The 27,840-nt window shown below is 44.8% G+C and overlaps 2 protein-coding genes across 12 annotated transcripts in view; both read left to right on the top strand.

The window, feature by feature from the left end:
* LOC128748482 (neurexin-2-like) overlaps window positions 1-8,114 on the top strand; it is a 164,730-nt gene extending 156,616 nt beyond the window's left edge. For 4 of the 9 annotated variants that reach the window (XM_053847316.1, XM_053847319.1, XM_053847317.1 and 1 more), the window contains 4 exons: window positions 674-763; window positions 1,777-2,105; window positions 3,134-3,218; window positions 5,394-8,113. In XM_053847316.1, the coding sequence (XP_053703291.1) occupies window positions 674-763; window positions 1,777-2,105; window positions 3,134-3,218; window positions 5,394-6,196 (1,307 nt within the window). In that variant the 3' untranslated portion in view covers window positions 6,197-8,113. Of the gene's footprint in view, window positions 1-673; window positions 764-1,776; window positions 2,106-3,133; window positions 3,219-5,393 lie in introns of all 9 variants that reach the window. The other 5 variants (XM_053847318.1, XM_053847323.1, XM_053847322.1 and 2 more) reach the window with 5 other exon arrangements.
* Window positions 8,115-10,937: 2,823 nt separating this feature from the next.
* Window positions 10,938-26,851, top strand: LOC128748603 (pecanex-like protein 3). 3 transcript variants are annotated; one of them, XM_053847527.1, is made up of 36 exons: window positions 10,938-11,268; window positions 11,745-12,224; window positions 12,836-13,044; window positions 13,123-13,228; window positions 13,327-13,366; window positions 13,513-13,608; window positions 13,693-15,426; window positions 15,635-15,764; window positions 15,877-16,046; window positions 16,469-16,526; window positions 16,614-16,755; window positions 16,881-17,038; window positions 17,247-17,400; window positions 17,573-17,605; window positions 17,686-17,857; window positions 17,941-18,051; window positions 18,128-18,219; window positions 18,474-18,583; window positions 18,658-18,763; window positions 18,839-18,931; window positions 19,015-19,165; window positions 19,441-19,585; window positions 19,714-19,891; window positions 19,985-20,093; window positions 20,356-20,485; window positions 20,561-20,619; window positions 20,690-20,905; window positions 21,232-21,485; window positions 21,613-21,843; window positions 21,995-22,098; window positions 22,172-22,319; window positions 22,397-22,627; window positions 23,120-23,394; window positions 23,456-23,625; window positions 24,457-24,860; window positions 25,189-26,851. In XM_053847527.1, the coding sequence occupies exons 2-36, from the start codon at window positions 12,072-12,074 to the stop codon at window positions 25,339-25,341; spliced, it is 6,825 nt and encodes a 2,274-aa protein (XP_053703502.1). In that variant the 5' UTR covers window positions 10,938-11,268; window positions 11,745-12,071; the 3' UTR covers window positions 25,342-26,851. The 3 variants fall into 3 exon arrangements, with proteins under 3 accessions (XP_053703502.1, XP_053703503.1, XP_053703504.1); XM_053847528.1 differs by having other exon boundaries at window positions 19,717-19,891; XM_053847529.1 differs by having other exon boundaries at window positions 16,614-16,725.
* The last annotated feature ends 989 nt before the right edge of the window (window positions 26,852-27,840 follow it).

Below are 27,840 nucleotides of genomic sequence, written 5' to 3' on the forward strand. Positions count from 1 at the left end.
CGCCACATTTGCAATAAAGCGCTCAAAATTTCGCCCACGTGTCCGACACCACAGCCGGTCTCAGCTGCTGCTTCTTGGCTCTGGTCCTTCAGGAGATCAGCACTGCTGGCGGAGCTGCGGACACGCAGGTGCGAAAACAGCGCACCTGCTTTATGGTCAATAAAACGCCTGTGATTTCATTGGTTTCATGCGATGAGGCTCAGTATTTTGGCAGCATGACGCTCTTCAGCATGTGTAATAGCGGCTTATAGTCTGGATATTACGGTCTTCACATCTGTGTGTCGTCTGCGAAACAGTGGAGAAAAGAGTGGGGCAAGATTTTGGCTCTCATTATTATCTCAATAATAATTCCTGATTGTTTACAGTCTGATGTTTTGTTGTTGTTTACAAAGCTTACAAATCATTGTTTTAAGATGACTATGAACAGATGAAATGATTTGCTAAATAAAAATATCAGAATGATTCTAACTAGAGTAGTGTTACAAATAGCCTAAACATGACCTTTAATAATAATAGCACTAACTCTGTTATGCTTAATAAGATGACCCAAAGCAAGATCGTCTAGGGTTAAAACTTGTTCAAGCTGTTAGCCATTCTAAGACTGTTTCTAACTCTTGTTATCTTCTAACTTGCAGACTTTAACCTTTAATCTGTCTCTCCAAATTCTTTGAAGGACACTATGATAATGAGCGACTGGCTATTGCTAGGCAAAGAATCCCATACAGACTTGGTCGGGTAGTAGACGAGTGGCTACTCGATAAAGGTAAAACTTAACTAATCCTTTAAATAAACACTAAATAACCTCCCCCCTCCCCCCACATGGGTGGTGCGACTCCAGAAGACAAGGGTGACAAAGGATCAAGTGGCCAAAGTAATGATAGCGCTGAGTCGTCGATTGGGGATTCGAAAATTCAATTCGTTGCACAATTTTAAATCACTCCATTCCGTAGTTGACATCGTTCTTTGTCGCTCTTGCACCTTGTGGAAAATCGCACCCTTAATTAAGATTCATAAACCGATTATCTAAAAACACATAACCCCTGTCTAATCCTCCTGCAATCCTTTTATGTGGAATCATTTCAAACAATGTTGGAATTACACGCCGAGAATTTGACAAACTCTAACCACTGTGAGAGCCCCCCCTTCCCCTCCTGTCACGCCCCCCCCTCCCTGCAGCTTTGACTCATTTACTGTTGTTGAAGTGACCATATCAGGCTGCCGCACTCAGGTCTCCCCCCGCTGCCAGGAAGCGGTCCTGACAAGGCGTATCACAGTTTGCAGCCATTAACTTTGCTAATACGTATTCTCTGGAGATGGGCCCATTACCGCTGTCCTCCCTCTGATCCGACGTTGCTTATCAGTGACGTTTCTGACATTGGGGCTGTTTGATTCATTGGCCCCTTCAGAACAATTGGACCAGCGGGACCCGAACAAAGCTTGTTATAATGAAGTCAGAGGAAGGAGGGATGTTCAGCTATTATGTCACACACATTCTAAATATGCTAACAAAGACTGGATTATTAACACCATTAAAACGTGTAAATAGGTACGTAAATAAAACCTGTGAACCTTCCCTCATAACCTGCATGTTTTAAATTTAAAACTGCTGCTTAACACCCCCGCCCCTGTAAAATGAAGCTTTAAATATATAGCTCAAGTGAAAATAACCCAAAATTCCCACACGGTTTACATCTTGTTGTGCTGTCATCCAAACCACGATCATGTCTACAATACTATTCTCCTGTTTTCTTTCTACACCTCTATGTCTGACTGTAGGGAGACAGTTGACCATCTTTAACAGCCAGGCGGCCATTAAAATTGGAGGTCAAGACAAAGGTCGACCCTTCCAGGGTCAGATTTCAGGGCTCTACTACAATGGGCTCCAAGTTCTCAAACTCGCAGCGGAGAATGATCCCAGCGTTCAGGTGGAGGGGAACCTGCGTCTGGTGGGGGACTCGCTGTCAGTGCTGACCACGGACACCACCGCTGCCACCCCGCTGGCAGTCTCTGACATGTCCACCACCATCATGGAAACCACGACTACCATGGCGACCACCACCACTCGCCGGCAGCGGTCTCCGAGCTTGAGGGAGAGCATCTCAAAGGTAAGACTCTGGTTTCAGCCATAGTGCCCTTTAGAATCATTATATCAGCGAAAGTATTAAGAAAAGCGTCAAAAGATCTTAACATCTGGCATTAGACCAGACCTGGTTCTGGTGCAGCCGGGGGGCCACATGTGGCCCTTTGACCGTATTCATGTGGCCCTCATCATGTCAGATTGAACAATAAATATGAGTCTGCTCTTTCAGGACTAAATTCTTTTCATTGTCCATTTTGTAGGTATTTTTTGTTCCTCAAAATACTTTTTAAATACATATATTTTTTAATATTTTTCATTAGCTTCCTATTGTATTTATGAAGAAATGTTAAATAAAAAAAACATACACCGTATTTACAGGGAAATAATGTAAAATACATATACAGTTGACATAATTAAAGTATTTTTTCATTTTTATTTTCATTTCATCTTTTTTGATTATATCATTTTGATGATTTCGTGTGTTTCTTGTCATATTTTACTTAGTATTTAGATAAAAAAACGTATTTAAAACCTGTCTACTTTATATTTTTGGATCACTCTCAATTGTTTAACATAGATTCACTATTATTAAGATAATCACTTGTTTATTAACTGTTAATACTCAGTAATTATGGTGTTGTTTGGCCTGAATGTTCAGTGATCATTCCAGGCAAAATATAGTGAGGCTGAATGAAACGTAAACCAGTACTTTATTATGAGTTACCGGCCATTATGCTTATGTGATGGTTAACCTAAAGTGTCACCATTATTTATGGATTGTTTTGTCATGTTTTGAAAACATGATGCTCCTACGGAATAAAATCTTGAGCCAAGATTCGCTCTCCACCATGCTCTGCTCTTTAGTTTGTGTGATGAAGACGAATCAGCCGTAGGGCTGAAAGGATAAGACAATAATGTGCATGTTTGTTTGTTGGTTTGTGCACACATCATGTTGTTTGGAGTGAACACTGAAGCTGTACTCCTCAGCGTTTCCTCAAATACAAAGCAGCAAGGAAACGTTCCAATAAAGCGTCTCATTATTTTCCTGCACAGCCACAGAACTCGGATGATATTTTGGTGGCGTCAGCCGAATGTCCGAGCGACGACGAAGACCTGGAGGAGTGCGAGCCGGGAACAGGTGGGTCATTTACAGCGACAACAATCGACTCCACCGAACGCCTTGACTGTAGAACCGTCCTGTGCACTCATTATAACTTTCCACGCTGCTAATGTATGGTCATTAATTCTGCCCTGATATCAAACTTTTTGATCAGCAGACTGCGCTAGTGTTCCATCATGCAGATTAGCTTTTATGTCATGTCTCCTACACGGTGAAATTAGGAAAGGTCCGCGTGTGCTGCAGTCACCACAAGCCGATGTCAGCAGGCGTTACGGCGAACATGAGGAGATGTCTGCCCTTATTATGGAACTTTTAATTATTAATATGACCTTATCAGAAACCGGTCTGGAAATGTATGAAAATGACGAAAGGTTGCTATAAATAAGTCAGCAGAGACAGAAATGCAGCTCAGACATCAGAGCCAGACAAAGACAAGGAGGTTATTCCGTGTATAACCACACATGGAGGTTAGCCGGAAAATAATACGACTTTAATGGAATATACGGAGCTGTCCAAACTACATGGTGATATGTTTGTATAGCATGTGATCCCTGGAATAAGAACACTAGTTTATCACTCTTTATCACTCCATTTTGTCCAATGATGTCGAGCCATTTAAGACTTTTACATCGTGTTCCAAAGTTTCTCAATTCCCATTGTACAAGTCACATCCAACTTACGACCTGCTCGACTTAGGTCCATCCGGACTTACAACCACCAGATGCTTTTTTTTTTTTTTAATTGAATGTCTGGCACCGTAGCACTGGCATCGCGTACAACATTTACGGCTGTAAACAGCTTGCTATATAATAGTATTCAATAGAAAAGGTTGCTTAAAACCGCAACAGATTGACATCATGTATCCTATACAGTAGTACATATAACCTTCGCATCGGGCATTTTGAATGGCTTTCAACTTACATCCAACGTGACTTACGGCTGGTTGGTCAGAACCAATCCCGGTCGTAAGTCAGATGTTACCTTTATGTTGCTCAGTAGTCCTGCTTTGGGTTTAAAATCGGAAACCTATTAGTATCTCACCTCCCGATTGAAAACCCAGGCAGTCCCTGAGACGCTCAAGCCTCCACAACAAGCAACGCTTGTGGTCAGTCGGTGTCATTTTCCGTTCTAAAATATGTCACTTCAGTGAAGGGTTTGGTTTTTTAGTCCAACCTTTGCACATCCATAACCATGATCTCTGACTTAGCTGATGCTCAACCCAGGCCGGTTTATGCTTCTCTGTCAAGACAAGACAAGAAACCAAAAACCCGCCTCCCTTGCTGAGTCTTATTGGACTCTTCCAGCACATCCTTACCCCATCCAGCAGGCCTCAGTCATTTTCAAGCACAGGGCCTTGCACAGTCCTGGATAAGAGGCTCAGGCTGAGTTTCATCAGAACAAATAAGATGTATGCATGCACTGACTTATTGATATGTATATTGCTGAAATATTTATTGTTCATGAGCGAAGTCTGGTCCCATGTCCCGATGCTCGACGCATAGAAGTAAATTGCTTCCGACAGAAAATAAATTGTCTGTGATTTCTCTTGTCACCTCTCACCCCATGCCCACAGATGTGCAAACAGAAGCATGCCAATTTAATGGTGTTTGTTATGTGCTCTGTTTGTTATTTGCTCTTCGTTCGGCCGCCGCCTTTCACAGGTCATCTTGTGTATTTGTGTCTTTCATGTGAGCTTTTTTACATATGTGTTGTATAGTTTGATTCCATAGGATTCTGCACACCCACATAATGTGTGAACACATAGGAACCCGGACCCGCATACATCAGTCAAGTGCTAGATTTTTGTTCACTTTCTCCTCATAAATTAGATCTTAAAATAGTATGGATCTGGAGAATGTTCTATATTACTGCTGTTCAGTTGAACTGGTGCTGGGCACTCGCAACACCTTCCAAAGGCAGTGCTTGAATGCAAGTCTTTGTCTGCCATGACGTGTTGGTGATCTTTTATATTGTTATCATTTATTTAACAGCACGTATGGGCCACATTTGGTCCCTGGCCCTCGAGTTTGACACACGCTGTTTGTCATTTTTCCGACAGTTCTTGTCAAACAGACAGTCTTCTGTCAGCGTCAGTACCGCCCAGCACTCCGTTCAACTGTCACAACACAAGTGTTGAGCCCAGATTGCAGCTGTTCTAACTAGCATCCCCTGCCTTCTCTCTTTTCTTCATAGGAGGTGAATTAGTCTTGCCTATTATAACAGTGGATTCCCTTGAGCCCCCATCCATCGCCACCCGTTATCCCTTCATCCCTCCTCCCCCGACCCTCCTTTCCCCACTCGAGACCACCAAAGAGTCCCTGATCCTGCCTCCTCACCCCTCCTGCCCTCCGGACCAGGAGGACTGCGGTGACCCAGTGGAGGTCTCGGCCTTCGGCTCTGGGGAGATGACGGAATCAGACGATGAGGACTTTTACAATAATAACTCCCCCTTGGTCACTGACAGGACAGTCCTTCCTCCACCTCCCGCAGCCGGCGATGGTGGAGTCCACAAACCCCGCCCCTTACCTCCCTATGTTCCCACCACCAACCCCGACCAGCTCCACATCCCCGCAGGCAAAATGAACACCCGTGACCAGGTGCTTCTGCCCCCTGCCCCTCCATCATCCCGAAACACACCAGGACTAACTTACCCACCCAATTTTCCCCATGTGCCCACAGCCAACCCCACAGCCTCTGATGAAAAGAACCCACCAGGCGCCGTGGAGGTGATCAGGGAGTCCAGCAGCACCACAGGCATGGTAGTCGGCATCGTGGCTGCTGCTGCTCTCTGCATCCTCATACTCCTCTATGCGATGTACAAGTACCGCAACCGGGACGAGGGCTCGTACCAAGCCGACCCCAGCCACAACTTTGCCAACAACTCCGCTGTGGAGGGCAACGGGACTATGGTGAAAGACAAAAGCACAGCGACGGCCTCTGTGGCCAAGGCAATCACAAAGGGCAAAAAGAACAAGGACAAAGAATACTACGTCTGAGATGAGAAGCAGACTGGGACAAGAGGATGCTCGCGTGTTCACTCTCCTATTTCGTCTTGAAACTGTACAAAGCAGCAGCATTTTTGCTTTAAACAGCTACATGTTCAGTATCTGGCTGCCCAGCTCCGAAAGTGATACAGACTCACAAGACTGTCCGTCGACACACACACTCTGTCTTCACCACTTTGTTTCATTTTTAAGCCATTAAGACTCTGTATATATATATAGCATGGTACGGTGGGGAAGAGCGGAGACAACATCCCGACAGATTTGCCGAAATGTTTAATTTGTACTCCTTTGTAATGTTCTTTCTCAAGTCTCAATGTCGCCATTATGACAAACAAAGCAGAACGCATCAGTTATTGAAAATGTTACGGTAAATGAGCAGAGAAGCAGCCTGGTAATCTGAGTACACTCGGGAACGACAGCCTTTATTTAGACAAGACATTTTCAGCGTCCGCGTTACGTAATACGGGCTTATAGCGCCCCAGTCAGTCAAGAAGCCGGAGCATCGAGGAAGCATGATATTTGGATGAAAACGAACGGATTCACTCCACATATTCCACCCAGTCAACAACGACGACGGAGCAGAAGCTGGTTTTTGTGCGATATTAGCGTAAATGTACCATGCCATTCCAAGTAGGGTCGATTGTGAAATGGTCAGTCTAGCAGGTAACTTTGTAAACATTGCTTGTATGTACATATTGTGGTGAGCGAAGAGGCTTTGTGTGTGTGTGTGTGTGTGTGCGTGTGTGTGTGTGACATGGATTGGAATCAGAGAAGCTCCTACCTTCAGCCCATCGTCCAAACAGGGAACACGGCACAGAAATATGAAGCAACAGAATCAGAGAGAACTCGCCTCCTCTCCTGATTGTTCCACAAAACGTTCATGACTCAAAAGCACATGTAAACATAACTTGGAGACGGTCGATATTACTTGTAAAGCCGCCAAACATGTATGTTTTTTTTTTAATCATTTACTAAAAGACTATTCTATGAGATGAATTATTGAAGATTTGTGAATTGTGATGATATTTCGATGTATCTTGTTAACACTCCTCGACATGTTACACTTTAGATTGCCTTTTACTTCAATCCAGACGAAAGCACATTTTACTCCGATAACCGCAGGAATAACTTTTGTTTCAACAATATACGAGTCATTCGAAGAAAACATTGTGCATTTTATATGTACTGCTTCAATTGATCGAAAATATAAAGCCATGTTTCTCCGTTGAGTCGACATTTACTTACTCCTCTCTGTGATTTCTTTGTTTTGTTTTGTTTATTTGATAAAAGTGCCATTCAAAACGAGCTGCTTGGTGCTCAGAAAATATTCCATTCCTCACTCATTGCTATTGTATAGTGTTCATGTGAAATGGATCAATATGTGTACAGAACGTGGATAAAGATGAAAATACACTTGATTATATACTTTGTACGCACTGCGTTGTGTGTCGATTCTTTTGCATAAGGGGGCGCCGTGGATTGTTTTTATGTCTGTGAACATGCTGATGTTTGCGAGGGAGAACTTAAGTATTTTCTGCACTGTGGTTCGTCTCCTTGAAACGGAGAGGCTTTCGAAAGCCCCTGTCAAATTCATGAGTGACAGACCACACCATTTCATTAAGTTTTAATATTCTACACCCATCAATATCAGAATCCCAATACTCATACCACAAGTCCCATAATACACCGGAAGTCTTGCAATAATTTGAATCTTTGATGGAACCTGCAATTCCTTTGTTTACGTCTTGCAAGTGGGAATCGGAGCAGCTTCACGTTGTTGTGAGGACAAAAGACTTTCATTACGTGACCCCATTTACATGCAGGGTTTATGTGACAGAGAATTCTCCCATCAGGGAATTGAGCCTGTGACCTTCAGCCTGACTTATCTATCATTATTTGTCGCCACGGTCGCGAGCAAACACAGTCAGGAAACACCTATTTGCCCCTTTGAAACTTGAGTGTTTTGTGTGTGCAATATGATTTCTCATTTTATGTTCACATCACGCCATGTATACACAAAGAACACTCATCCCTCCCTCCTCTGTGCTTCAGACGATTTGCTCTGGTTTGTGACTGTGTGTGTTAAACAGCTGTCGCAAGGATTCCTCCAGGTGCAGAGAAAAAAACGTGTTAGTTTTGCTGACAACATCATTTGAATGTACGTTTTCACTCCAAATATTTCTAGCTATATATTTTCTTTCATGTTTTTTTTCTTGTGTACTGACAGTTATACAATGACCTCACTTTTTTTTAGCCAATCCTGACAGCAAATTGCAGGACACCTGACCCAACGCCTGTGGATCCCTATCAACTGCATGGAGGTGTTTTCTATTTTTTCTTTTAGGTGGTCAGTGAGAGCCGCATCCAGTTACGATGAGGACCCCGTCTGTCAAGAGGCACTTCTGGACCACTACTGTTTTGTACTGTTGCGTGATGCCTCCCTCAGAAGTGGCTTGATATAGTGAGAGTTATTGGATTCAGATTAAACCCAGCATAACTCCCTTGCACTAAAAATGATACTGAAAACAAGATTCAAATGTGATCTGCTCTTCCAAACACTTATACATTCACATGAATCTGGTCAAACTGTGTCAACAAGATAACTTAACATGTATAACATGGAGAAATGGCATTAAAATTGTGTCCCACCAGATATTTAAAAACACTCTTACACTTGAGTTTCATCATCTGCTCCCTCCGTCTCTTCCTCTCTTCTGGGATGATGTCTAAGTCCCCTATTTATAAAATTATTTTAAATTAATTCTGCACCCCATGCTTGTATCCATGGGTTTTTATCACATACAGCCTGAAATATTAAATATTAAATTTCTTCTTCAGTCTATTCACCATTAATACAGTTTATTGTTCACTGTATATATAGCATTTTATCGCTTGGGTAATGTCAGTCCTGCCATTAAAATTTACATTTAGTCATAATGAATAGCCCATTATACTCTGCCAGACTGATCAAGTATTAAATTTGAATGGAGCATTCTCTTCCCACTGATGTCTCAATGGCCTTATGAACGTCGACAACGGCCACATTTGGCCCTCGAGCCGCTGCAGATGTGCGCTTACTCCCTGACATCAAACTGAGCTCCAACCATTTTGTGTGAGGGCCATGAGGCTGGCCGCACATTTCTGATGCTTGACTACCCTCTGCTGAAGAGACCCAGAACTGAACACTGACTTGCCCGTGAGACGCGTGTGTAGCATACGCTCCCTGCTTTTTGTGTGCTCGTGCGATTATGGAGAGAAATTCTCTCTGATGACAGCAGGGGGCCGCTTCTGTTTGCTGCGAGTGACAGGGTCGTGACCCGGTCTGCGAGCCTGGAGAGGTCTGGTGCCAGAGCGGATCCACGGAGGAAGAGCTCGCATCTGAGCTGACATCGCTTATCAGGGAAGGTGGAAGAGAGATGTGATAAGCGCCCGCGCTTTGCTGGGATGTCACAACCTCCAGCCAAATGAACAAGCCTGATAGATGGTGCGGTCAGTGGGATGCTATAGATTTATTGTTCTCATCGGTCTTCACGCGAGTTATTTCCTTCAAATGTCCTTGTTTCTTAGTGTTAAGAGTTAGTGTTTTTTTTTTTATTAAAAAATTGCGTTTGAAAAACAATGGAATTCATGGCAATACCATGAATAATAATTTTGGAATATATGCATCCCTTGAGCAAGAAGGTCAGGTATCTAACTTGAGGCAATTTTCCTGCACCTGCGTGGGTTTCCTCCGAGCACTCTGGTTTCCTCTCACCGTCCAATAATATACACAGGTCAATTGATGACTGTAAATAGTCGGTAGGTGCGCGAGGGGGTGGTTGTTTGTCTGTTTGTGGTTTGCATAATCTATCCGATATGTGACCCCATTAAAGGGACCAATAAACCTGGATTTCCTGTGAGGGAATCAGTATGTTGCTGAGTACAATAATATAGACACAGAGAAAAATGAAAGGCCAAAAACATCATGCTGTTTTGAAATTGAAAGAGTTTTTGCTGGACTTTTTAACTACATAATCTAGAAAGTCATGTCAAAAAGAGCCAAGAAAAAAAAAACTTTGCGGGTCATTGTTTTTTTCTAGATCGATAACATAACCGACGACTGTGCAGAATCAGTATCAGAATAGAATTTATTGCCATGGTCAGTGGGGGTTCCACCAACTAGGAAAGTGCTTCGAAATAAAGTGCTGTTAATAAAATAAAATAAAATAAAATAAAATAAAACAACAAAGGCTGATCACAAGACCAGTTCTGCTTAGATCTTAGTTAGAATAATAAATAAATAAAAGTGAAAAATAACTCAAAAACATTTCTGGCTCAGAACTTGACCAGCAATGTTTCTTTCTCTAGTAGCTCCAGCGATTTCAGTCATTTTGCTTCAGCAAACAATGCTCTGTAGTTCATCTCATACATTATCCTAAATGCTTACAACCAGCTGGGGTCAAATATACCATTATAATTGATAGATTAAGTGGAAATGTATAGCACTGTTGAATGAAACTGAAACTATAGATGCTCTGTTTGGGGAAATCAAATAATAGCCACACTTCGTAGACCACTTAAAAAGAATCAAGGTGAGTTTTAAAACATTTTATATCATGGACTTTTTATTCAAGTAATGAATTTATGGGTCGTTTATCAGAAAAATGCGTCATCGTTACGTCACCGCGGCCGTCCAATCATCGCCATGGGAATCTCTCGTCGCTCGCACTCGTGCGTGCGCGCGTGCGTGTGTGTCAACTAGTTGTTGGTTAGCATTAGCTTCCTAGTTAGCATTTCCAAACATTCGCGCACAGACGCCGTGTTTCCGCCGTGAACAGCTGCCGTTCACCATGAGAGGAGAGCCGCTCTCCTGCTGCGAGTCTGCCCCTCTCTGACGCCGAAGAAGACACGGCCGAAGAAGGCAGCAATGATAAGTTAGCGGGCGGAAAAGTCGGTGTAGGGCGACAGTTTTGGGGAGGCTCGCTAGCATCCTGAGATTTTGCAAGAACTGGATGCGGAAGGAAGATATCGAGGCTGCTAGTGCTCACTGTAAGCTGTGTCTGGACCCAGATGTGGACAACACTGTAAGCATGTTTGTCCATTACATCCCGTTTTGAAGCTGTGCTGGTGGTTAAGCTAACTTGAGAGCTCTCGGCTTCATATTCAGGCTGTAATGCTTGCTGTGGGCCTGCGTTAGCTTGCCAGCAGCTACAAGCAGAGTACTGCATTGATTTAGGAGTGATATCGGCTATTCTCTCAGATACAATGCGATAGTTTAGGTCGAATTTGACGGAAGGTGATGTGCCTTCATTTTAGAAGATGATAACCGTGTAGTTGGACAGTCTAAGTTGGCATGGAAATTGAGAAATATTAGTCAGTAGCGCGTCTGGTAGGACCAGAAACTACATGGCTTATTGAGCTAGAGACCTTGAGTGAATTATGTGCCAGTACTTCATCTAAGTGTTTGTGTAGTAGGACGTGACATGAGCTTTACTTGTATGCATTTTAGTTAAGCTTTTGAATGTCGTTTCTTCAGTCCACTTTTTTTTCTGTTTTCCAGATGAAAGTACACATTGAGCGGGTAACCAATGTGCCAAAAAGCCCCTCACAGACTCACTCAACAAGGATTAAGCTAGAGAGTGGCATTGTCTGTACAGACAGTGAGCAGATGCTGTCAGAAGAAAATGCGAGGACTCCTGACCTTTTATGAACTGTACACGTCTGAGACCAATCCAGAAACTATTGTCATTGATGAGTCAGTCTTGGTTATGCATCCGTCGTCCATGGAAGTGCCATCCTAAACGCAGGACACTGTGGCTGAAACTGCACGGTTTCTTGTGCCCCGGAGGAGGATTTTCCGCGGTGGATTGAAGTCAAGAAGGCAGAGATGGGTTCCCAAGCTCTTCAGATATTGCGCCAGGGTGTGTGGGCATCCCTTACTGGGGGGTGGTATGTCGATCCTCATCAGAGCACCTTCTCCAACTGCTTCCATCTCTACCTGTGGATATTTCTCCTGGCCTTCCCCTTTCTACTGTACATGGTAAGAATTTCCCGAGTTCCTTTTTTAAATATATCTACATCAATTTCAAGTTAATGCATTGGCTTATTATCCGTAAGTATTGTCTTTGTCGGCGGACTCAGATGTTTATATTAGTATTCACACACTCATATTTTTAACCAGTCCTGTAGAACAGTAGCCTATGTTTATAACCATCTCGGTGCAATTTTACATTTTATGTAGCGAGTTGAGGAGTCTCAATCATGCGCTTGTATTTTCTTTCCATGTCAGAAAGAAAATACATTACATTCAAATACATACATTTATTACCTGTCAGAAAATGTGTTCTACTCCCAGCAGCATTCATGAAATGGATAATAATCCTAGCCTGATGTTGAAAATCTGTTCTTGTTTTTGTGTGATTGTTGTGACTCATTGAGGCATTCACTTTGTTTTTTGTTATAATTGGGATTAACCATTTTTAATGGAATCTGGAATTTCAAATCTCATGCAAGTTAATGTTATGTGATGAAGGGCATCATCAAATCTGGTTTATTTGATTACATTCTTCTGCAGAACTTTTTATGACTGCTTAGTGAAAAAAAGTGTTTATTTTAATGTCTTTCACTAATCTAAATGGTTCTTTCTCATAGGCTCTTCCACCTAGTTTGGTGGTTGCGGGTGTGTACTCGGCAGTGGTGGCAGTCTTTTTCACAGCCATAAAAGTGGTGAACTATCGACTTCATTCTATGTTCGACCTCGGTGAGATTGTGGAGAAGAAACAGGCCTCGCTCACAGCAGAAGCTCCAAGGGCAGAAGAGGGAGATGATGGATCAGGTGGCCATGATGGAAACCAGCACAGGTTGGAAAAGATTTCTGAACTAAAATAAAAAAATGAAAACTGCTCATCGCTTTAATGTGATGTGTTCACAACCAACAGGGATAGTCATGCTGGTGTGGAGATGACTGTATTTAGGAAGGTCAACTCAACACCACCAGTGCGCTGCAGTTCCCAGCACTCTTTGTTTGGACTGAACCAAGTGTCGGTGAGAATATCTATTTCTTTGTCACCCATATAAGCCGTTCCTTCAAACACTGTATTGGAATTATCAATGGATCAATGGATATTATTTGTCCTTAACAGGAATTCTTGCCGCAGCTTGAGGACACCGGAGGCACAAAAGGTTAATATAGTTTGGATTTTTAATCCGTTCACTGGCAATTATTATATGAAGTGTCTGTCATTATAACTATGATGTTGTAGAGGAATATGGACAGCATAATCCATATACTCAAAAACGTTTTCTGAAGTTTTTGTTTTTGACCACAGATATAAAAGAGCTGATGAGGGAACAAGGTAGCAATAATGTGATTGTTACATCAGCGCACCGTGAAATCCTGAGACAAAGCTCCCAGGACACAATCAGTGAGTGCTCTGTTTGATCTGGTTACTGTTGAACTCACAATTTAATGTTATATATCACTGCTATACCTTGTTTTTTGGAATCAGGGGCTCCCAGTGTGGTCCAGTCTTGCATTGCCGCTGCTCTTGGAAGTGACTTTCCTGGGCTCATTGGTGTCACTGCTGGATTTAAAGAAGCCCCAGAGTCCTTGTCAATACCCCCATCACCCTCTAGTCAAGAAGATGGAGGAGACAAGGAACACTTGAATCAGGTAGAAGAGTTACCACAAAAACTGTCTTTAAAAAGCCCCCATGAGAATGGGGCAGGGACTTATTCTCCCCTTGGCCCATCTGCTGAATCTGAGAGTATTGGGGATACACCCCTTAGTCCTCTTATTAAAAGTAGCTTAAGCGAGGAGCTGAGTGAAAACCTGCTGGGTTTGGGCCTTGACCCAGTTGTGTTTGCACCTGGCACGGAGCAGCCAGGTTGCCGAAGTGGAGTAGCTTTAGCTGCCGGATCGACAGACAGTTGTTTTAGCGCAGGTGGGGCCACCACAGATCGTGAGACACTGAGCACTGTCAGTAGCTATCGGAGTGAAAAAACGGATTCTACACAGCTTGAAAGTCCTTCATTGAGCATGTCACGGCCAGCAACTGGACCAGGTTCAGCCTCCCCGCCTGAAAAACCCTCCAACAACCCCAATCCTGTGCAGGACCCAGGAGGGCAGGATGGAAGTGACACGGACAATCTGTCGGACAGTGTGCTGCTTCGCTCACCTTCCAAAGAGTTCTCCCACAGCCAGGGACTGGACAGAACCCTTGTTGAGGGAGATGACTTGCCATCCGTACCTTCTGATATTGCTCAGCCTGCTGCTTTTCAGAACTCTTCTCCTTCTAGTAGTGGCCATTCAGAGGTGTGTGATTTAGAAAGGAGTGCCCCTGTTCCCCCTCTGCCCCCACCTCGGCAGGCCAACTCGGTGCCCTCCGGGCTGGCCCTGGGTCTTGTGTGTTCTGAGCCTGCTTTGCCCATATCCTCAACTCCGTTCCTGCTGTCTGATCAGTCAACACTGCAGGCTCAGCAGGTTGTGCGCCCAAAAGACTTGAAGCTGCTGCGGGCCAGTGGCGGAAGCGTGGCACACAGACCAGGCAGAAGGAAAGCCCCGCGTAGGCGTGCCGGCGCGGGAAGCAGCAGTTTTGACTGTGGATCATATAGGCGTCACCACAATCACAGACAACATAGAGATTACATCCCTGTCCGGAACAGACTGGGCACTAAGGCTTACAGCGAGAGCTTGTTCGAGGATTCCAGTGATGAAGATGACGGCAGTGACATGAGCGCTGGCTCCAGCATTGGGTCTCAGCGACGGTACAGCTCGGATGATGATGAAGACGATGATGATTCAAGTTCCTCTACCTCGTGTTATTCCCCGGACCTGGCTAACACAGGTGTCACGTTACCGCACCCCACTGCTCCTCAACTACCTACTTCAAGAGAAGGAGATGCTCCCGACCCCGCCAGCCAGTCACATTCCCGTGCTGCTCAACGCTCCTCCAGCACTGCCAGTGCCAAGACCCATGCAAGAGTGCTGAGTATGGATGGAGCTGGTGGAAACCAGAGTAACGCAGCACAGCTGCCTACCACTCTACTGAATGTAGGCTCGACCTCTACCCCTGCGCCCCGCACACTCACCGTCTCCAAATCTGATTTAGAAGCTCGCACTGGTCACTCTGATTGCTTTCTTGGAACACATCATCGGTTGGATTCACTTGGGGGTTCTTGGACTGGCAACCAAATGGGCTGGAGAGCAGGAGAGCTGCTGGAAGAGGGAGCGGTTGGAGGAGGTGAGTAACACGATAAGCTCTTCTGGTATGTGGCTTTTTTTGGAGCTTAGTCCTTTTTTATAACATGACAGTTGTCAGACATGTCTTTCCATGTTGGTGATGCAAATTTCTTCTTGTTGTTTTAATAACATTCCATGTATGGTCAGTTTCCAAACAATGTTGTGTTTTTGGGGTCTTTATTAAAGCTCATTGCTGATGTGATTTTCAGCCTTGACAGGAGAAGATGGAGGGAAGCACGACTCGGTCAGTAGTGTCAAGAGGACGCAAGCGATAAGGAGGAGGCACAATGCAGGGACTAACCCAACACCACCTCCATCCACCATGGGGTCTCCTCCCAGGTCTGTATCGCTTTTATTTTAAGTGGTTTATTGCAGTAACATTTTCCAATGTTACTGGTGTTAACACGTCATGGAAAGAGAGCATCTTTCATTGACTGTTGGCTTTACTCAGCCTCCAAGACCTCCAACGGGCTCGGGCGTCCTCCCACTCACGGACACGCACGCTCCCTTCAGCCTTGCAGTTTGCCTCTTCGCTTCTTTTACCGCGCAGTGGGATCCATGAGGCATCCACCTTTGATGATACAACAGAGGGCGCAGTGCACTATTTTTATGATGAGAGTGGTAAGTATTTTTAAATTAATACAAGCTATTAAAGCTTTTCACTGTGACTTACAGTATATAAATCAGCTATCTACGTGGAGGTCCTATTAAGTTGAAGTACATCAATAAACAGGTTGAAGTCTCTTACTTTCTCGTGTGCAACCTCTGTTCTACTGCACACTGTTTTCGGCAAAGATAACAATCCGTAGAGTCCTTGTAAAGTTCAATGTGTGGTCCAATATGTTGGGGTTAAATGATCGTGGCACAGCCCCACAGCTTCAGAATGGTGATCTCTTTCTTAAAGATTAAATCTTAAGTGATCAAATCTATAAACCGAATTGGAAACATCACAACCAGCAGAAAACGCACATCATAGAAGTGAACATAATAAGGGTTTAAAAACTGAATGATAGGACACTCTATAAATGTTTGTCTGTCAACAGGGGTAAAAAGGTCATACACGTTTGGACCGGCTGGGGGAGGCTATGAGGACCCAGTTCAGTAAGTTGTAGCTCAAATTATTGTCATGTTTCTTTTGTCACTTACATCATCGGTGTCCCATTAAGTTGATTGTTTGTCCTCAAAAAGGGAAAGGGAGAGACAGTCTCAGTCGTCGAGCTTCACATCCACTGAAGTCCAAGAAGGTGCACCAGTGTTGTCCATGCTCCAGCCCAGACCTGTGGTTTTACAGGGCATGCAGGTGCGCAGGGTGCCTTTGGAAATGCCTGAGGTTAGCAGTCTTTGATGTTTAGTCCAGGCAGGTCATTGGAGAATGTGTGTCTTGAAAAGGCTGGAATTGTTCTGGTTGGTTTCTGAGTTATTGTTTCATGTTTTTTTTTTCCTCTTTCTTTCCAGTTTGATCTTGACCATGAGTCATTACAAGAGTCCCAAGAAAACACACTGATGATTGAGGAGAAGGCAAAACCCAAACAGTATTATCGCTTTTGGTTGCTGCCTGGGAAGTGGCTGCGGGTTCGATATGATCGACTGGCTCTTCTGGCTTTGCTCGATAGGTAAGCCTATTGAGGGGTACAAAATGAACTCACCCCTAGTTCTCTTGACTATTGTGAGTTTAGTTACTTTTTTGCATGAAAATGATTGACTGTTCCTTCTGGTAGTTCATCATGATGTCATTCATTTATACTACTAATCTTGGATAACTAAGTGCAAGGGGAAGTTGATGATGCGTTACTGATGCGTTGCTTGTGCACTGATTCCTAGAAACCGTCGTGTGGGAGAAAACATATTTGCTGTGGTGCTGGCCAGCCTTGTGGCCTTTCTCGGCTTTCAGCTTCTGCTCCAAGGTTTCTTCAGAGACATTTGGGTCTTCCAGTTCTGCCTGGTCATTGCAAGCTGCCAATACTCCTTACTTAAGGTACCGTCTATTTCTGTTACGACAGAAATTATATATTTCAAATATTTTCTCTGGCATCCTCTCTAAATGAGATGTTTTTGCTTTTGTTTTCCATTAATATTTTTTTACTTTTCTTTCTGCTTGGTCTCCAAAAAAAGATTTTCCTGACAGTAACTCGAGTTTTGTGTTTCAGAGTGTACAACCAGATGCAGCCTCTCCAATGCATGTAAGTGTTGAGTTTGCATACTTCTGATAAGAACCTATTTTAAGATCTGAGATTAAACTGCATATTTCTTTGTTTAACAGGGTCATAACTGGATCATTGTGTACAGTCGGCCAGTGTACTTCTGCTTATGTTGTGTGATGATCTGGATATTTGACCTGTCGGGTCGCTCAGGCAGCCTGCAGCCATTTTCGCTCTATGGAGTGACTTTCTTCTCTGGGCACTTCTTGATCTGCGTCAGGGATGTGCTCCTTGGTCAGTGTTGCCGTTTTCTGATGAGGTCATTCTTTTTCATGGCGATGTCGTTCTAACTTCCCGTTTCTGACTTCTCTTCACAGTATTTGCCTTGTGTTTCCCTGTCATTTTCCTGTTTGGGTTGCTACCTCAGGTTAATACCTTTGTCATGTGTCTGCTGGAGCAGATTGACATGCATGTTTTCGGAGGAACTGGTAAACGCCCTTTATAATTTTATCGATAACGTGTTGCGCCTTGTTGTGGTGTCTTCATGTTTGTTTTTCTCCGCAGCCACTACCAGTCCCCTATCATCCCTCTTCAGCCTCATTCGCAGTGTGCTGGTGGCAGCTTTACTGTATGGATTTTGTCTCGGGGCCATCAATGTAAGTAGAACCTTACAACAGGATGAGCTGAACACATTTAGAATAACATCACCGTGAGCTATTCACATTCAGTTGGTAGTAAACAGTTTATGACGTTTTTCCTACGGAAAACTTGTTTTGGTTTTACACCGTTGAGCAATGGGAATGTTTTTTCTTTAGTGTGGTTTGTAACTAAGGCCTGATTCTTGTGCAAGTTGTCTGCTATGAGCTATTGTGTGCTGTTTATGGGGAGAGTAATTCAGTCATAACTGCAGGCACCGTGGGGTGATGCACACGTTCCTGTACTGTTCTCCGTATTTTGTGGCCTGCTCCTTGCCTTGTCCTACCACTTAAGTCGACAAAGCAGTGACCCCACCATCTTATGGTCAGTCGTCATCTAAAATTCTGTACTTGTGAAATGAATGAGTGATTAATGAAATTTGTCATGGCTTTCATAAGGTCACTTGTACGGTCTAAATTATTCCCGGAGTTTGAAAGTCGCGCTCCAGAAGAACCTCCTGTGGAGATCAAGGACCCGCTCCCTGAGAAGCTGCACAACTCTGTGGTACAAAGCCTTACACATCTAAGATTATCGTTTGACATTTTTATGTCCATATTTGAACCTCGCCTTATTCTGCAGAAAGAGATTCTACATTCGGACCTGGTCATGTGCCCTCTCATGGCTGTCATCACGTTTGCCATCAGCGCGAGCACAGTATTCATTGCACTACAAGTGAGTTGATGCCAATTTCTTGCTCTCACCATTATTGCATTCTTCTACATAAGAAATGTTTTAACTCCTATCTTGTTCAACAGCCTGCCCTCAGTTTTGTTTTGTACATCCTGGCTGGTGTCATCGGCTTTATTACACACTATCTACTGCCTCAGCTTCGCAAGCAGCTGCCATGGTTCTGCCTGGCTCACCCTGTACTCCGCTCCAGAGAGTACAGTCAGTTCGAAGTCAGAGGTGATTGTCCTTCGTACTTGTTTTATAATAGTGAGAAAAGCAAAGGGACTCTTGGTGTCAGGAACTGATGGACTGTAACTGCTAATGACCAAAAACAGGGACTGGAGGGGACTAGAAACACGTTTCTGATGACAGTGCATAACCATCTGTGAAGACCAAGAAGGAGTTTAAAGTTAACAATCATTTTGATAGATTTGTGTCAGTGTGGAGGAGCCGAAGGGTCGATCTAGAATCACTTTTTAATTCTCTTAACAAGTGTTCTGTTTTTGCCATAGATGCTGCCCAGCTAATGTGGTTTGAGAAGTTGTACGCTTGGCTTCAGTGTGTGGAGAAATACTTCATATACCCAGCCGTCGTGCTCAACTCACTCACAACAGAAGCCAGAACTGTGGGCCAAAACCATAAAGATCTGGACATCTAGTAAGACTTTGTTCTCTTTGGTTCGATCTTTCATTTTAGATAAACATGTCATGGTGTTCTTTAAATTATCGCTACAGTACAGACTCTGCGGTGTCACTAATTTATTTTTTTCTCCTTCGCCGCTCCAGCAGCAGAGCACTCTTCATCTCTGTAGCGGGCATGAAGTTGCTGCGCTCATCCTTCTGTGCGCCGTCACATCAGTATGTTACATTGTGCTTCACCACACTCTTCTTCCACTTCGACTACCCCCACTTTTCAGAAACTTTCCTCATCGACTACTACTTCATGTCCATCCTATTCAGCAAGGTAAAGATGCATAAATCATTTCCGTTCGAGTGATCACAATTTTTATTTAATATACGTTTTCCCCCTTGGTGCATTCGTTTTGCTGCCTCTTAGATGTGGGACTTGCTCTACAAGCTGCGTTTTGTGTTGACCTACATCGCCCCCTGGCAGATCACCTGGGGATCAGCCTTCCATGCCTTCGCACAACCTTTTGCTGTGCCTCGTATCCTTTTTAATCTTTTATTAATTCAAAATTTAACTGAAGTCTGATTGACAGGACAAGTGGTGGTACTTAATGTCCAATAAAATATGATGAAACATTGTAAATCACATTCAAACAGGAACAGTTTCTGTATTAAAAATCTTTTGCAAACTATTTAAATAACATGCAGAATATGGTATTATAAATAAAATACATTTTGCCTGTTTTTTTCATGCAAAATAAATCCCAAACTATGTTTCCTTGACCCACGGTTTTCCCTCAGACTCTGCTGTGCTGTTTGTCCAGGCCATCTTCTCTGCTATCTTCTCCACTCCCCTCAATCCCGTCCTCGGCAGCGCCGTGTTCGTCACATCATACACCAGGCCGGTTAAATTCTGGGAGCGAGATTACAAGTACAACTTCTTTTGTTATGTACGAAGCCGGTTGTGTTGGATTGGTTCCTCATAATCATTTGATTTTCTTCTCAGCACCAAAAGGGTTGATCATTCCAACACACGACTTGCTACACAGTTGGACCGAAATCCAGGTAAGATCAGCCGGTGATCGTGATCGAAGAAAAGGATTTTTTTTTATATGTGGTTTTGTCTTCTTGTCAGGCGCGGACGATAACAATTTGAACTCCATTTTCTACGAGCATCTAACCCGCTCCCTGCAGCACAGTTTGTGTGGAGACCTGCTGCTGGGTCGTTGGGGCAACTACAACACAGGCGACTGCTTCATCCTCGCCTCAGACTACCTGAACGCTCTTGTTCACATCATAGAAATTGGCAATGGCCTGGTCACCTTCCAGCTAAGAGGTCTTGAGTTCAGAGGTCAGTTTCATGGGAACTGTGGTTTGCTGAGGGTTACGTTTGTTTGAGAATGTTAAACAACTGTAGAATCCATTCACTGAATATTGTCAGATATTAGTAAGCAATATTTTAGCACATACAGTCTTGAATCATTTGACGTGGCTTTCATATTATTGGCTGTAATCTGCGCATTAAATGTTTCAATTGGATATACAGACTAAGATTGTTAATTTATTGAATCCAAGTGAATGAAATAATGCTCTATTAATATTCTGATACTGCACTTAGAAATGAGTATTGACTCTGTTGTTATCCAGCTCAGATACCTAAAGAATCTTTTTCTGCAGGTACATACTGTCAGCAGCGGGAGGTGGAGGCCATCACAGAAGGTGTGGAGGAAGATGAGGGCTGCTGCTGCTGTGAGCCGGGTCATCTGCCACACATGTTGTCATTCAATGCTGCCTTTGGGCAGCGCTGGTTGGCTTGGGAGGTGGCTGCTACCAAATATGTTTTGGAGGGCTATAGCATCAGTGACAACAACGCAGCCTCCATGCTCCAAGTGTTTGACCTGCGTAAGATCCTCATCACATACTATGTCAAGGTGAGAGCTTTAAAGCTTTTATGTGGCCCATCTTGGATTCACTTGAGTCACATGTCTCCCCGCTATAGTGTGTTGCACAATAACCAAGCGCTGACCTTTTCTTTGTGTGTTGGCTTCCCCTCAACAGAGCATCATTTACTATGTGAGCCGTTCATCAAAGTTGGAAGAGTGGCTGTCAAATGAGACCATTCTCGATGCTCTGCGACCGTGTCTGGGAGCCAACTATGTGGACAGTGACCCCATCTTCAACCTCAACATCGATGAGGATTACGACCACAGAGCCTCCGGCATCACACCCTCTTCATTCTGCCTGATCTATCTGGACTGGATTCAGTATTGCAACAGTCGGCGTCAAACGGTTAGCTTAATGTTATGGTGACTAATATCTTCTGCCGCTTTCTTGACCATTGGTGGTCGTCGGCTAAGAGAAACATGATTTTATTACCTGTATTGTGTGAATCCCGCTGCTCACCTGCTTCACTCATGAACTTCTGTCTGATGTGTTGTAGCCTGTCACTGGTGAAAGGGACTCTCCCCTTGTCAGCCTGTGTTTCGGGTTGTGCATCTTGGGAAGACGCGCCCTGGGGACCATTTCCCACAGTATGTCTGCCAGGTAAGTGGTCAGATATAATGTGTTTTTGCTGCCTCTGCTAGCCAGTTAATGCCACATGTCTCTTCCTTCACAGTTTGGAGCCGTTTCTCTATGGCCTTCACGCTCTCTTCAAAGGAGATTTTCGCATCACGTCTCCTAGGGACGAGTGGGTGTTTGCAGATATGGACCTGTTGAACAGAGTTGTTGCACCTGGTGTGCGAATGTCCCTGAAGTTGCACCAGGTAGTGATTGTTTCAACTGCTGTTTTTATTCATCGCCAGACATGTTTTTATTTTATTTGTTTTTTTTCTTGATGCAGGACCACTTCACATCTCCGGACGAATATGAAGATCCGATGGTGCTCTACGACGCCATCACTGCAAACGAGGAGAAGATGCTGATATCGCACGAAGGTGACCCTGTCTGGCGCAGCGCCATTCTGGCCAACATGCCCTCGCTCCTGGCACTGCGTCACATCATGGATGACGGCAGCGACGAGTACAAGATCATCATGCTGAATAAGAGATTCCTCAGTTTCAGAGTCATCAAGGTCACTGCTCTTCTCCTCCATTGTTTTTATTGCCGGTTCGCGTAATGAGGTTCTTGGTTGTAGTCCGAAGCAAATGTTAAATTTAGTCATAGATGTGCTTGTTGATGCGATTCCATTAGCCCACAACAAATTTAGCAGTGTGTAACTTGGAATCCTTTTACATTACTACCATACCAAGTAGCAAAGCAGTGTGTCTAACACACCGTGCATCACATGCCGCGAGTGTCGCATTAAAATGCCTCAGTCACCTTTGCAAGAAATTGTGTTGTTTCAACAACTATAGCAAAATGTGCTGACACATAAAATAAGTTTCCACCAATTCTCTGTTGGCACAGCTTTGAAAATGATTGATCACTATTTTTGAAGCTCACATTTACATGCTCAATATTGAAGGATGAACTTTGACGTTTTATTAAAGAGATGTTGAGCATTGCAGTGAGATGTGAGTGCTGTTCAGAAGGATTTTACTGGATGGTCTGCTGCCTCCTACAGGTGAATCGCGAATGTGTGCGTGGGCTCTGGGCGGGGCAGCAGCAGGAGCTGGTCTTCCTGCGCAACCGTAACCCGGAGCGAGGAAGCATTCAGAACGCCAAGCAGGCCCTGAGGAACATGATCAACTCCTCCTGTGACCAGCCTATTGGGTACCCCATCTACGTCTCCCCCCTCACCACCTCCTACGCTGGGGGACACAGCCAGCTGCGGTCGGTGTGGGGCGGACCAGTGAGCCCACACAACATTTACAACTGGCTCATCAGCAGCTGGGACAGGTGTGTGTTCCGTACTTGACGTGACAGTGAGAAGCGCCAGCTCACACGTGTGTGTCCGCAGGCTCCAGAAGGGCTGCGGCGCTGGTTGTAACAGTGGCGGGAACATCGAGGACTCGGACTGCGGCGGTGGCTCCACGTCTGTCTCTGCCAACCCTGCTGTTTACACTTCTCACAGCACGCCAGCCTCCAGCCTTCCACAGCCACATATCACCACCGTCCAGCCTCCCCTGGGTAAGTTGATGCACTCTGGCCACCGGTAAAGCCAATTACTATGCAGATTTAACTTTTATCTGGTTCTCTGGGGCTTGTGTGTGACTGTTGCCAGCCTTTCTAGTGTCCTCCTTTCCTAAATGTATTCATGTTTTCAATCCAAAAAGGATAAAACACAGCATAAATGTGACTAAGAACCCTCCACCACTCTGCTGTGATTGGTCAGGAGGAAGCCTTCAGCCTGCCTCTGCTCTCAAACAGGAGCCTCTCACTGCACAGTTAAAGGCCATTTAAACTCCATACTTGGAAGTTCAAATGTCTCGCAGCTAAAGCCCCACTTCCCTCCCTTGCACCGTCCTGTCTACGCGCTTGGTTGTTTACAGATGAAAATACACGGAGCTCCTGCTTTGGTGGACAGGAGGACTTGAACTCTAAATAAAGTGATCACCGTGAGCGAGGGACTGAGACAGCAGCATCAATGATACTCTGTCTCCTGAATGGTGAAATGACTGAGACTTGTCTCGGTCTGGTCGCTCACTTCCGTGTCTACCTGCGAGGACAGACACGTTGGACTTATGGGAGATTACTTCTCCACAGAGTATGTTGGTGGAGGCGGAGTCGACAGAGTCCGTTTTTTGTCAGTCCGACTCTTGTAGCGTCTTGTTCGCTGAGATTTCAGATGGGAGAACACAATAACTGATATCCCCTTTTTCACAACATTTAAATTATTTTGAAACTTGTTTCATCTCCATATTACCGTCTTCGTTCATTCATTGTACATTTCTCTTTATTCTTGCTGTTAGCAACCTCAAAATGAAATGGTATGAATTGATTTTTTTTTGTCTCTTTCAGGTACAGATAATCCGGTTGGTCCCACCCACAACTGGCCTCACCACCCTCAACCCCTCCCTCTCGCCCTGTTCAGCCAGTCAGAGGGCCGAATGGAGGCTGGGCTGCTCACGTCACTGCAGCGGACCTCCTCCATCCAGGGCTTGCTCGGCCAGCAGCTCTCCAACTCCCAGCTCTCGTTCAGCGGCTCCGTAGCGCCGCCTCCTCTGCTGGGCCCGGAGCGCTTCTGTTCAGCCAGCCTCCTGGAGAGCTCGGGGCTCAGAGTGGGCCAGCGGGCTGGCCTGGGCCCGGGCGGCGGACTGCACTTTGAAAGCCATTTTGGCAAGTGGAGTTTCTCGGGGAGAAAGGGCTTCAACGGACCGGCCTCGGTCGACGAAGGCGCACCGGTCCAGACCACACGAACCCAGGTGAGTTGGTGGCGACTTGATCTTGGAGAAGGAAACTTAGTGAGCAGAGACACCAGGCGCTGCGCAGGACCCTGTATTGCTCTTAATAAAATCGAGTCTGGGCCGACACGCAGAAGCCAAGGCTTCCTCGCTGCTGCAAGGACTCATTCTGCTGCTAAAAGCCTGTTTGTGTGTTCAGAGAGCCTCTTTAGAGCGCAGACATGATAACCAGGTTACACAACTGCTCCTTGGTGCAGACAGCGCTGCCATATGAAAGGCCTGTGTACAGTGGAGGCACTTGAAGTTCAGGTCGCTCGCTCGTCCTGATGATGCTCTGTCTGTGTTGCAGCTGGTCCCACCAGCCCCTCTGCCAGAGACCAGCGTGTCACAGGATCCACTCGGAGTCACTCAGACAACAGAGCCCACCCCGGCCCCAGTAGGGGACCCCCCCACCCCGAGAGAGGAATCCACAGAGCTGCCTTTACTTGAGCACCTGCGCTGAGTCTGCACTATCAAACCTCCTGATGCTCTCCTGAAGCGAAAGCACACGGCTGTCGACTCCTCTCCGTCTCTCTCGACGGCAGCCCAAGCTGGAGCGACACCGGAGCGGAGCGACTGGCGGCATGTTGCCCGTCAGATCCACCCAAAGGCCGGCGAGGTCGGCGCGTCACGACGGACCTGCAGGATGTGACACTAGCGACAGGCCCGGAAGGCCGGTGCAATGAAAAGGGATTTCTCCCCGACCCCGCAACACGTCGCTTATTTTTCTATTCTGGGATCCAGAGCGACTTGTCCCCAACACTTTTGCAGCAGCAGTTCAGTTTTGGTTTGAACCCCAGGCAACTATAGCGTTGTGAATGTGCGGGTGAATGATTGTGGATTTCACAACAAGCCTTGTTTTGCGCTAACCTCACCCGAGCTCACCCCCCAAGAGGGCTGTCATTGATCCAGAATGTTCTGATGCCCTCAGTTCACTCTCACTCTACCCCCCTGTTAGACTACTGCTTCTGCCCCTCCTCACCCCCCCAACACTGCTGCTGCTCCGTTTGATCCAGCGTTTTAGTTGGAATTAAATATTGAAAGCAAATATTTATTGTCTTACAGATCTCTCTACTGGGTATGTTTATATGGTGTGTGCTCCCCTCCACCCTCCTCTCCCCACCACAGGTTGTGTGTCATGACGCCATCTCACTTTTAGGTAAAACTGGAACTCCTCCTGCAGGTCACAGGAGTGGCTTTGTTTCCCCTACTATGAGGCACTTGAGGTCTTTAAAAAAAAAGAAATTGGACTGAATTATTTCCTCCTCTTGTTGATGCTCATGAGCGCCAGTCATCTTTGCCCCCGACAGTCTCTCAGATAGCATCTCGCGCTCTCAGGGTCCAGTCACTGGGGAAGAAACTGACATGCCAACTTTTACATTTTGCTTTAAGGGAGGAAACTGTAGAAGAAGGGGGGAAGCAAAGATCTCAGTGGAAGTCAAGCTCTGTCCTGCTGTAAAAGCCTTGTGAATGGGGAAAGCCGACCGTTTAAAAGGGACAAACAACTGGAGCCGGATGAGATTCTGCTGGCTTCTCCACCGTCATCAGGCCTTCCTCCTCTGAGCTGCAGGGAGATCCGATATTTTATTTTTAGGGGGCAAGCACAAGTTCAGACCTGGGTCTCACTAAAAAGGGATGTCTTTATCTGGAATGATGTACAGCGTATATGACTTTATATTTAAAATACAGATCTATTTTAGTATTGGAATTGGGCTTAAGGAACATGCAGGACACTAAGTGGAGGTGAGGAGGAGGAACAACACTGTAGGAGGACGAGGCTGAGTCGTGCAGGTTTGATGGTCTGAGGTTTGCACAAATGTATCATATACGCCATCCCACTTGAGCTTTTTTATTTTAGCTGTCCTTGAACAGGGGTCTTTTATTTATGAACTTTGTCAATGTTCAATGTTCTGTACAGTTTTTTTATGTGATCTCCCCCCCCCCACCCCCCTTCTATTTAAATTAAAGGTTTTTGTGTCTTTGTTTGCAACTTGGTCTGAGTCATTTGAAAATATTTGCACTTTATTTGACGCATTTTGCCTTAAAACATTTGGTCGCCTCAAGGATGTCGGATGGATGGGTGCTGGATATTTTCCCATATTTGCATTCGGCGCTATGCATTAGCAGCAAAAGTACCGCTTCCTCACAATTTTCCTTGAACTGCAGGTTCCAGACCATGACAGCTAGCCACACAGCTTATCTTTCGCTGGGTCGCAGGAGGATCACTTTTATCAGGGGCAGACAGGATTTGGTTTTCTATTGCTGCTTCAGTTGACACGATGAAAAAGGTTACTCACACCAGAACGGAGGTCCATTGGGGATGTCATTTTATTATTAAGATTTCTTTTTATTTATAGAACATGCGACAGCCCATACCCCAATTTTAAAGGCCAAAAATATATATGTATGTGTATATATATGTATATGTGTGTGTGTATATATATATATATATATATATATATATATATATATATATATATATATATATACACACAGCAAGCACAACAGAAGCTTTGCCTGTGCTACTGCACCACCATCTAGCGTGCAGCCATGGGTACTGCATCTGGCTTCCGGCGTTTCGTTTTCCTACATACATCTTCAGTGAGCCACCGTTTGTCCTGTTAAAAGGCACATTTACGAAGAAGTGGGGATGGACAAAACTTAATCACAAAATTTCCCACGAAGCGAGGTACAATGTGACGTCACATCTTACCATATATTTAAGTAAAACGTCGTTTCGTTGAACACTAAACTAAACAGTCAAAATGACACTATGTTATTTTATTTTCAAGATCAAACAAATAGATCAGGGTTGGGGAATTCAGTAAACATAGGAATATAAATTATACTTATGTTAACCAACATCCGGTTCCATGTGCCACAGATGAAGCCACACCGCCCTCTAAAGGTAAAGGAGCAGAACAACATTACAGCGGATGTGTCGTGCAGCAGTGTTGAACCG

This window comes from Synchiropus splendidus, chromosome 17 (genome assembly GCF_027744825.2).
Source record: "Synchiropus splendidus isolate RoL2022-P1 chromosome 17, RoL_Sspl_1.0, whole genome shotgun sequence".
NCBI lineage: Eukaryota > Metazoa > Chordata > Actinopteri > Syngnathiformes > Callionymidae > Synchiropus > Synchiropus splendidus.

Excerpts from the sequence above, each read along its gene's own strand:
- LOC128748603 (XM_053847527.1), top strand. The coding sequence starts at position 12,072 with ATGGGTTCCCAAGCTCTTCAGATATTGCGCCAGGGTGTGTGGGCATCC. Across the intron at positions 15,765-15,876 it reads ACCATGGGGTCTCCTCCCAG|CCTCCAAGACCTCCAACGGG; the intron begins GTCTGTATCGCT and ends GGCTTTACTCAG. Across the intron at positions 21,486-21,612 it reads TCATCACATACTATGTCAAG|AGCATCATTTACTATGTGAG; the intron begins GTGAGAGCTTTA and ends TCCCCTCAACAG.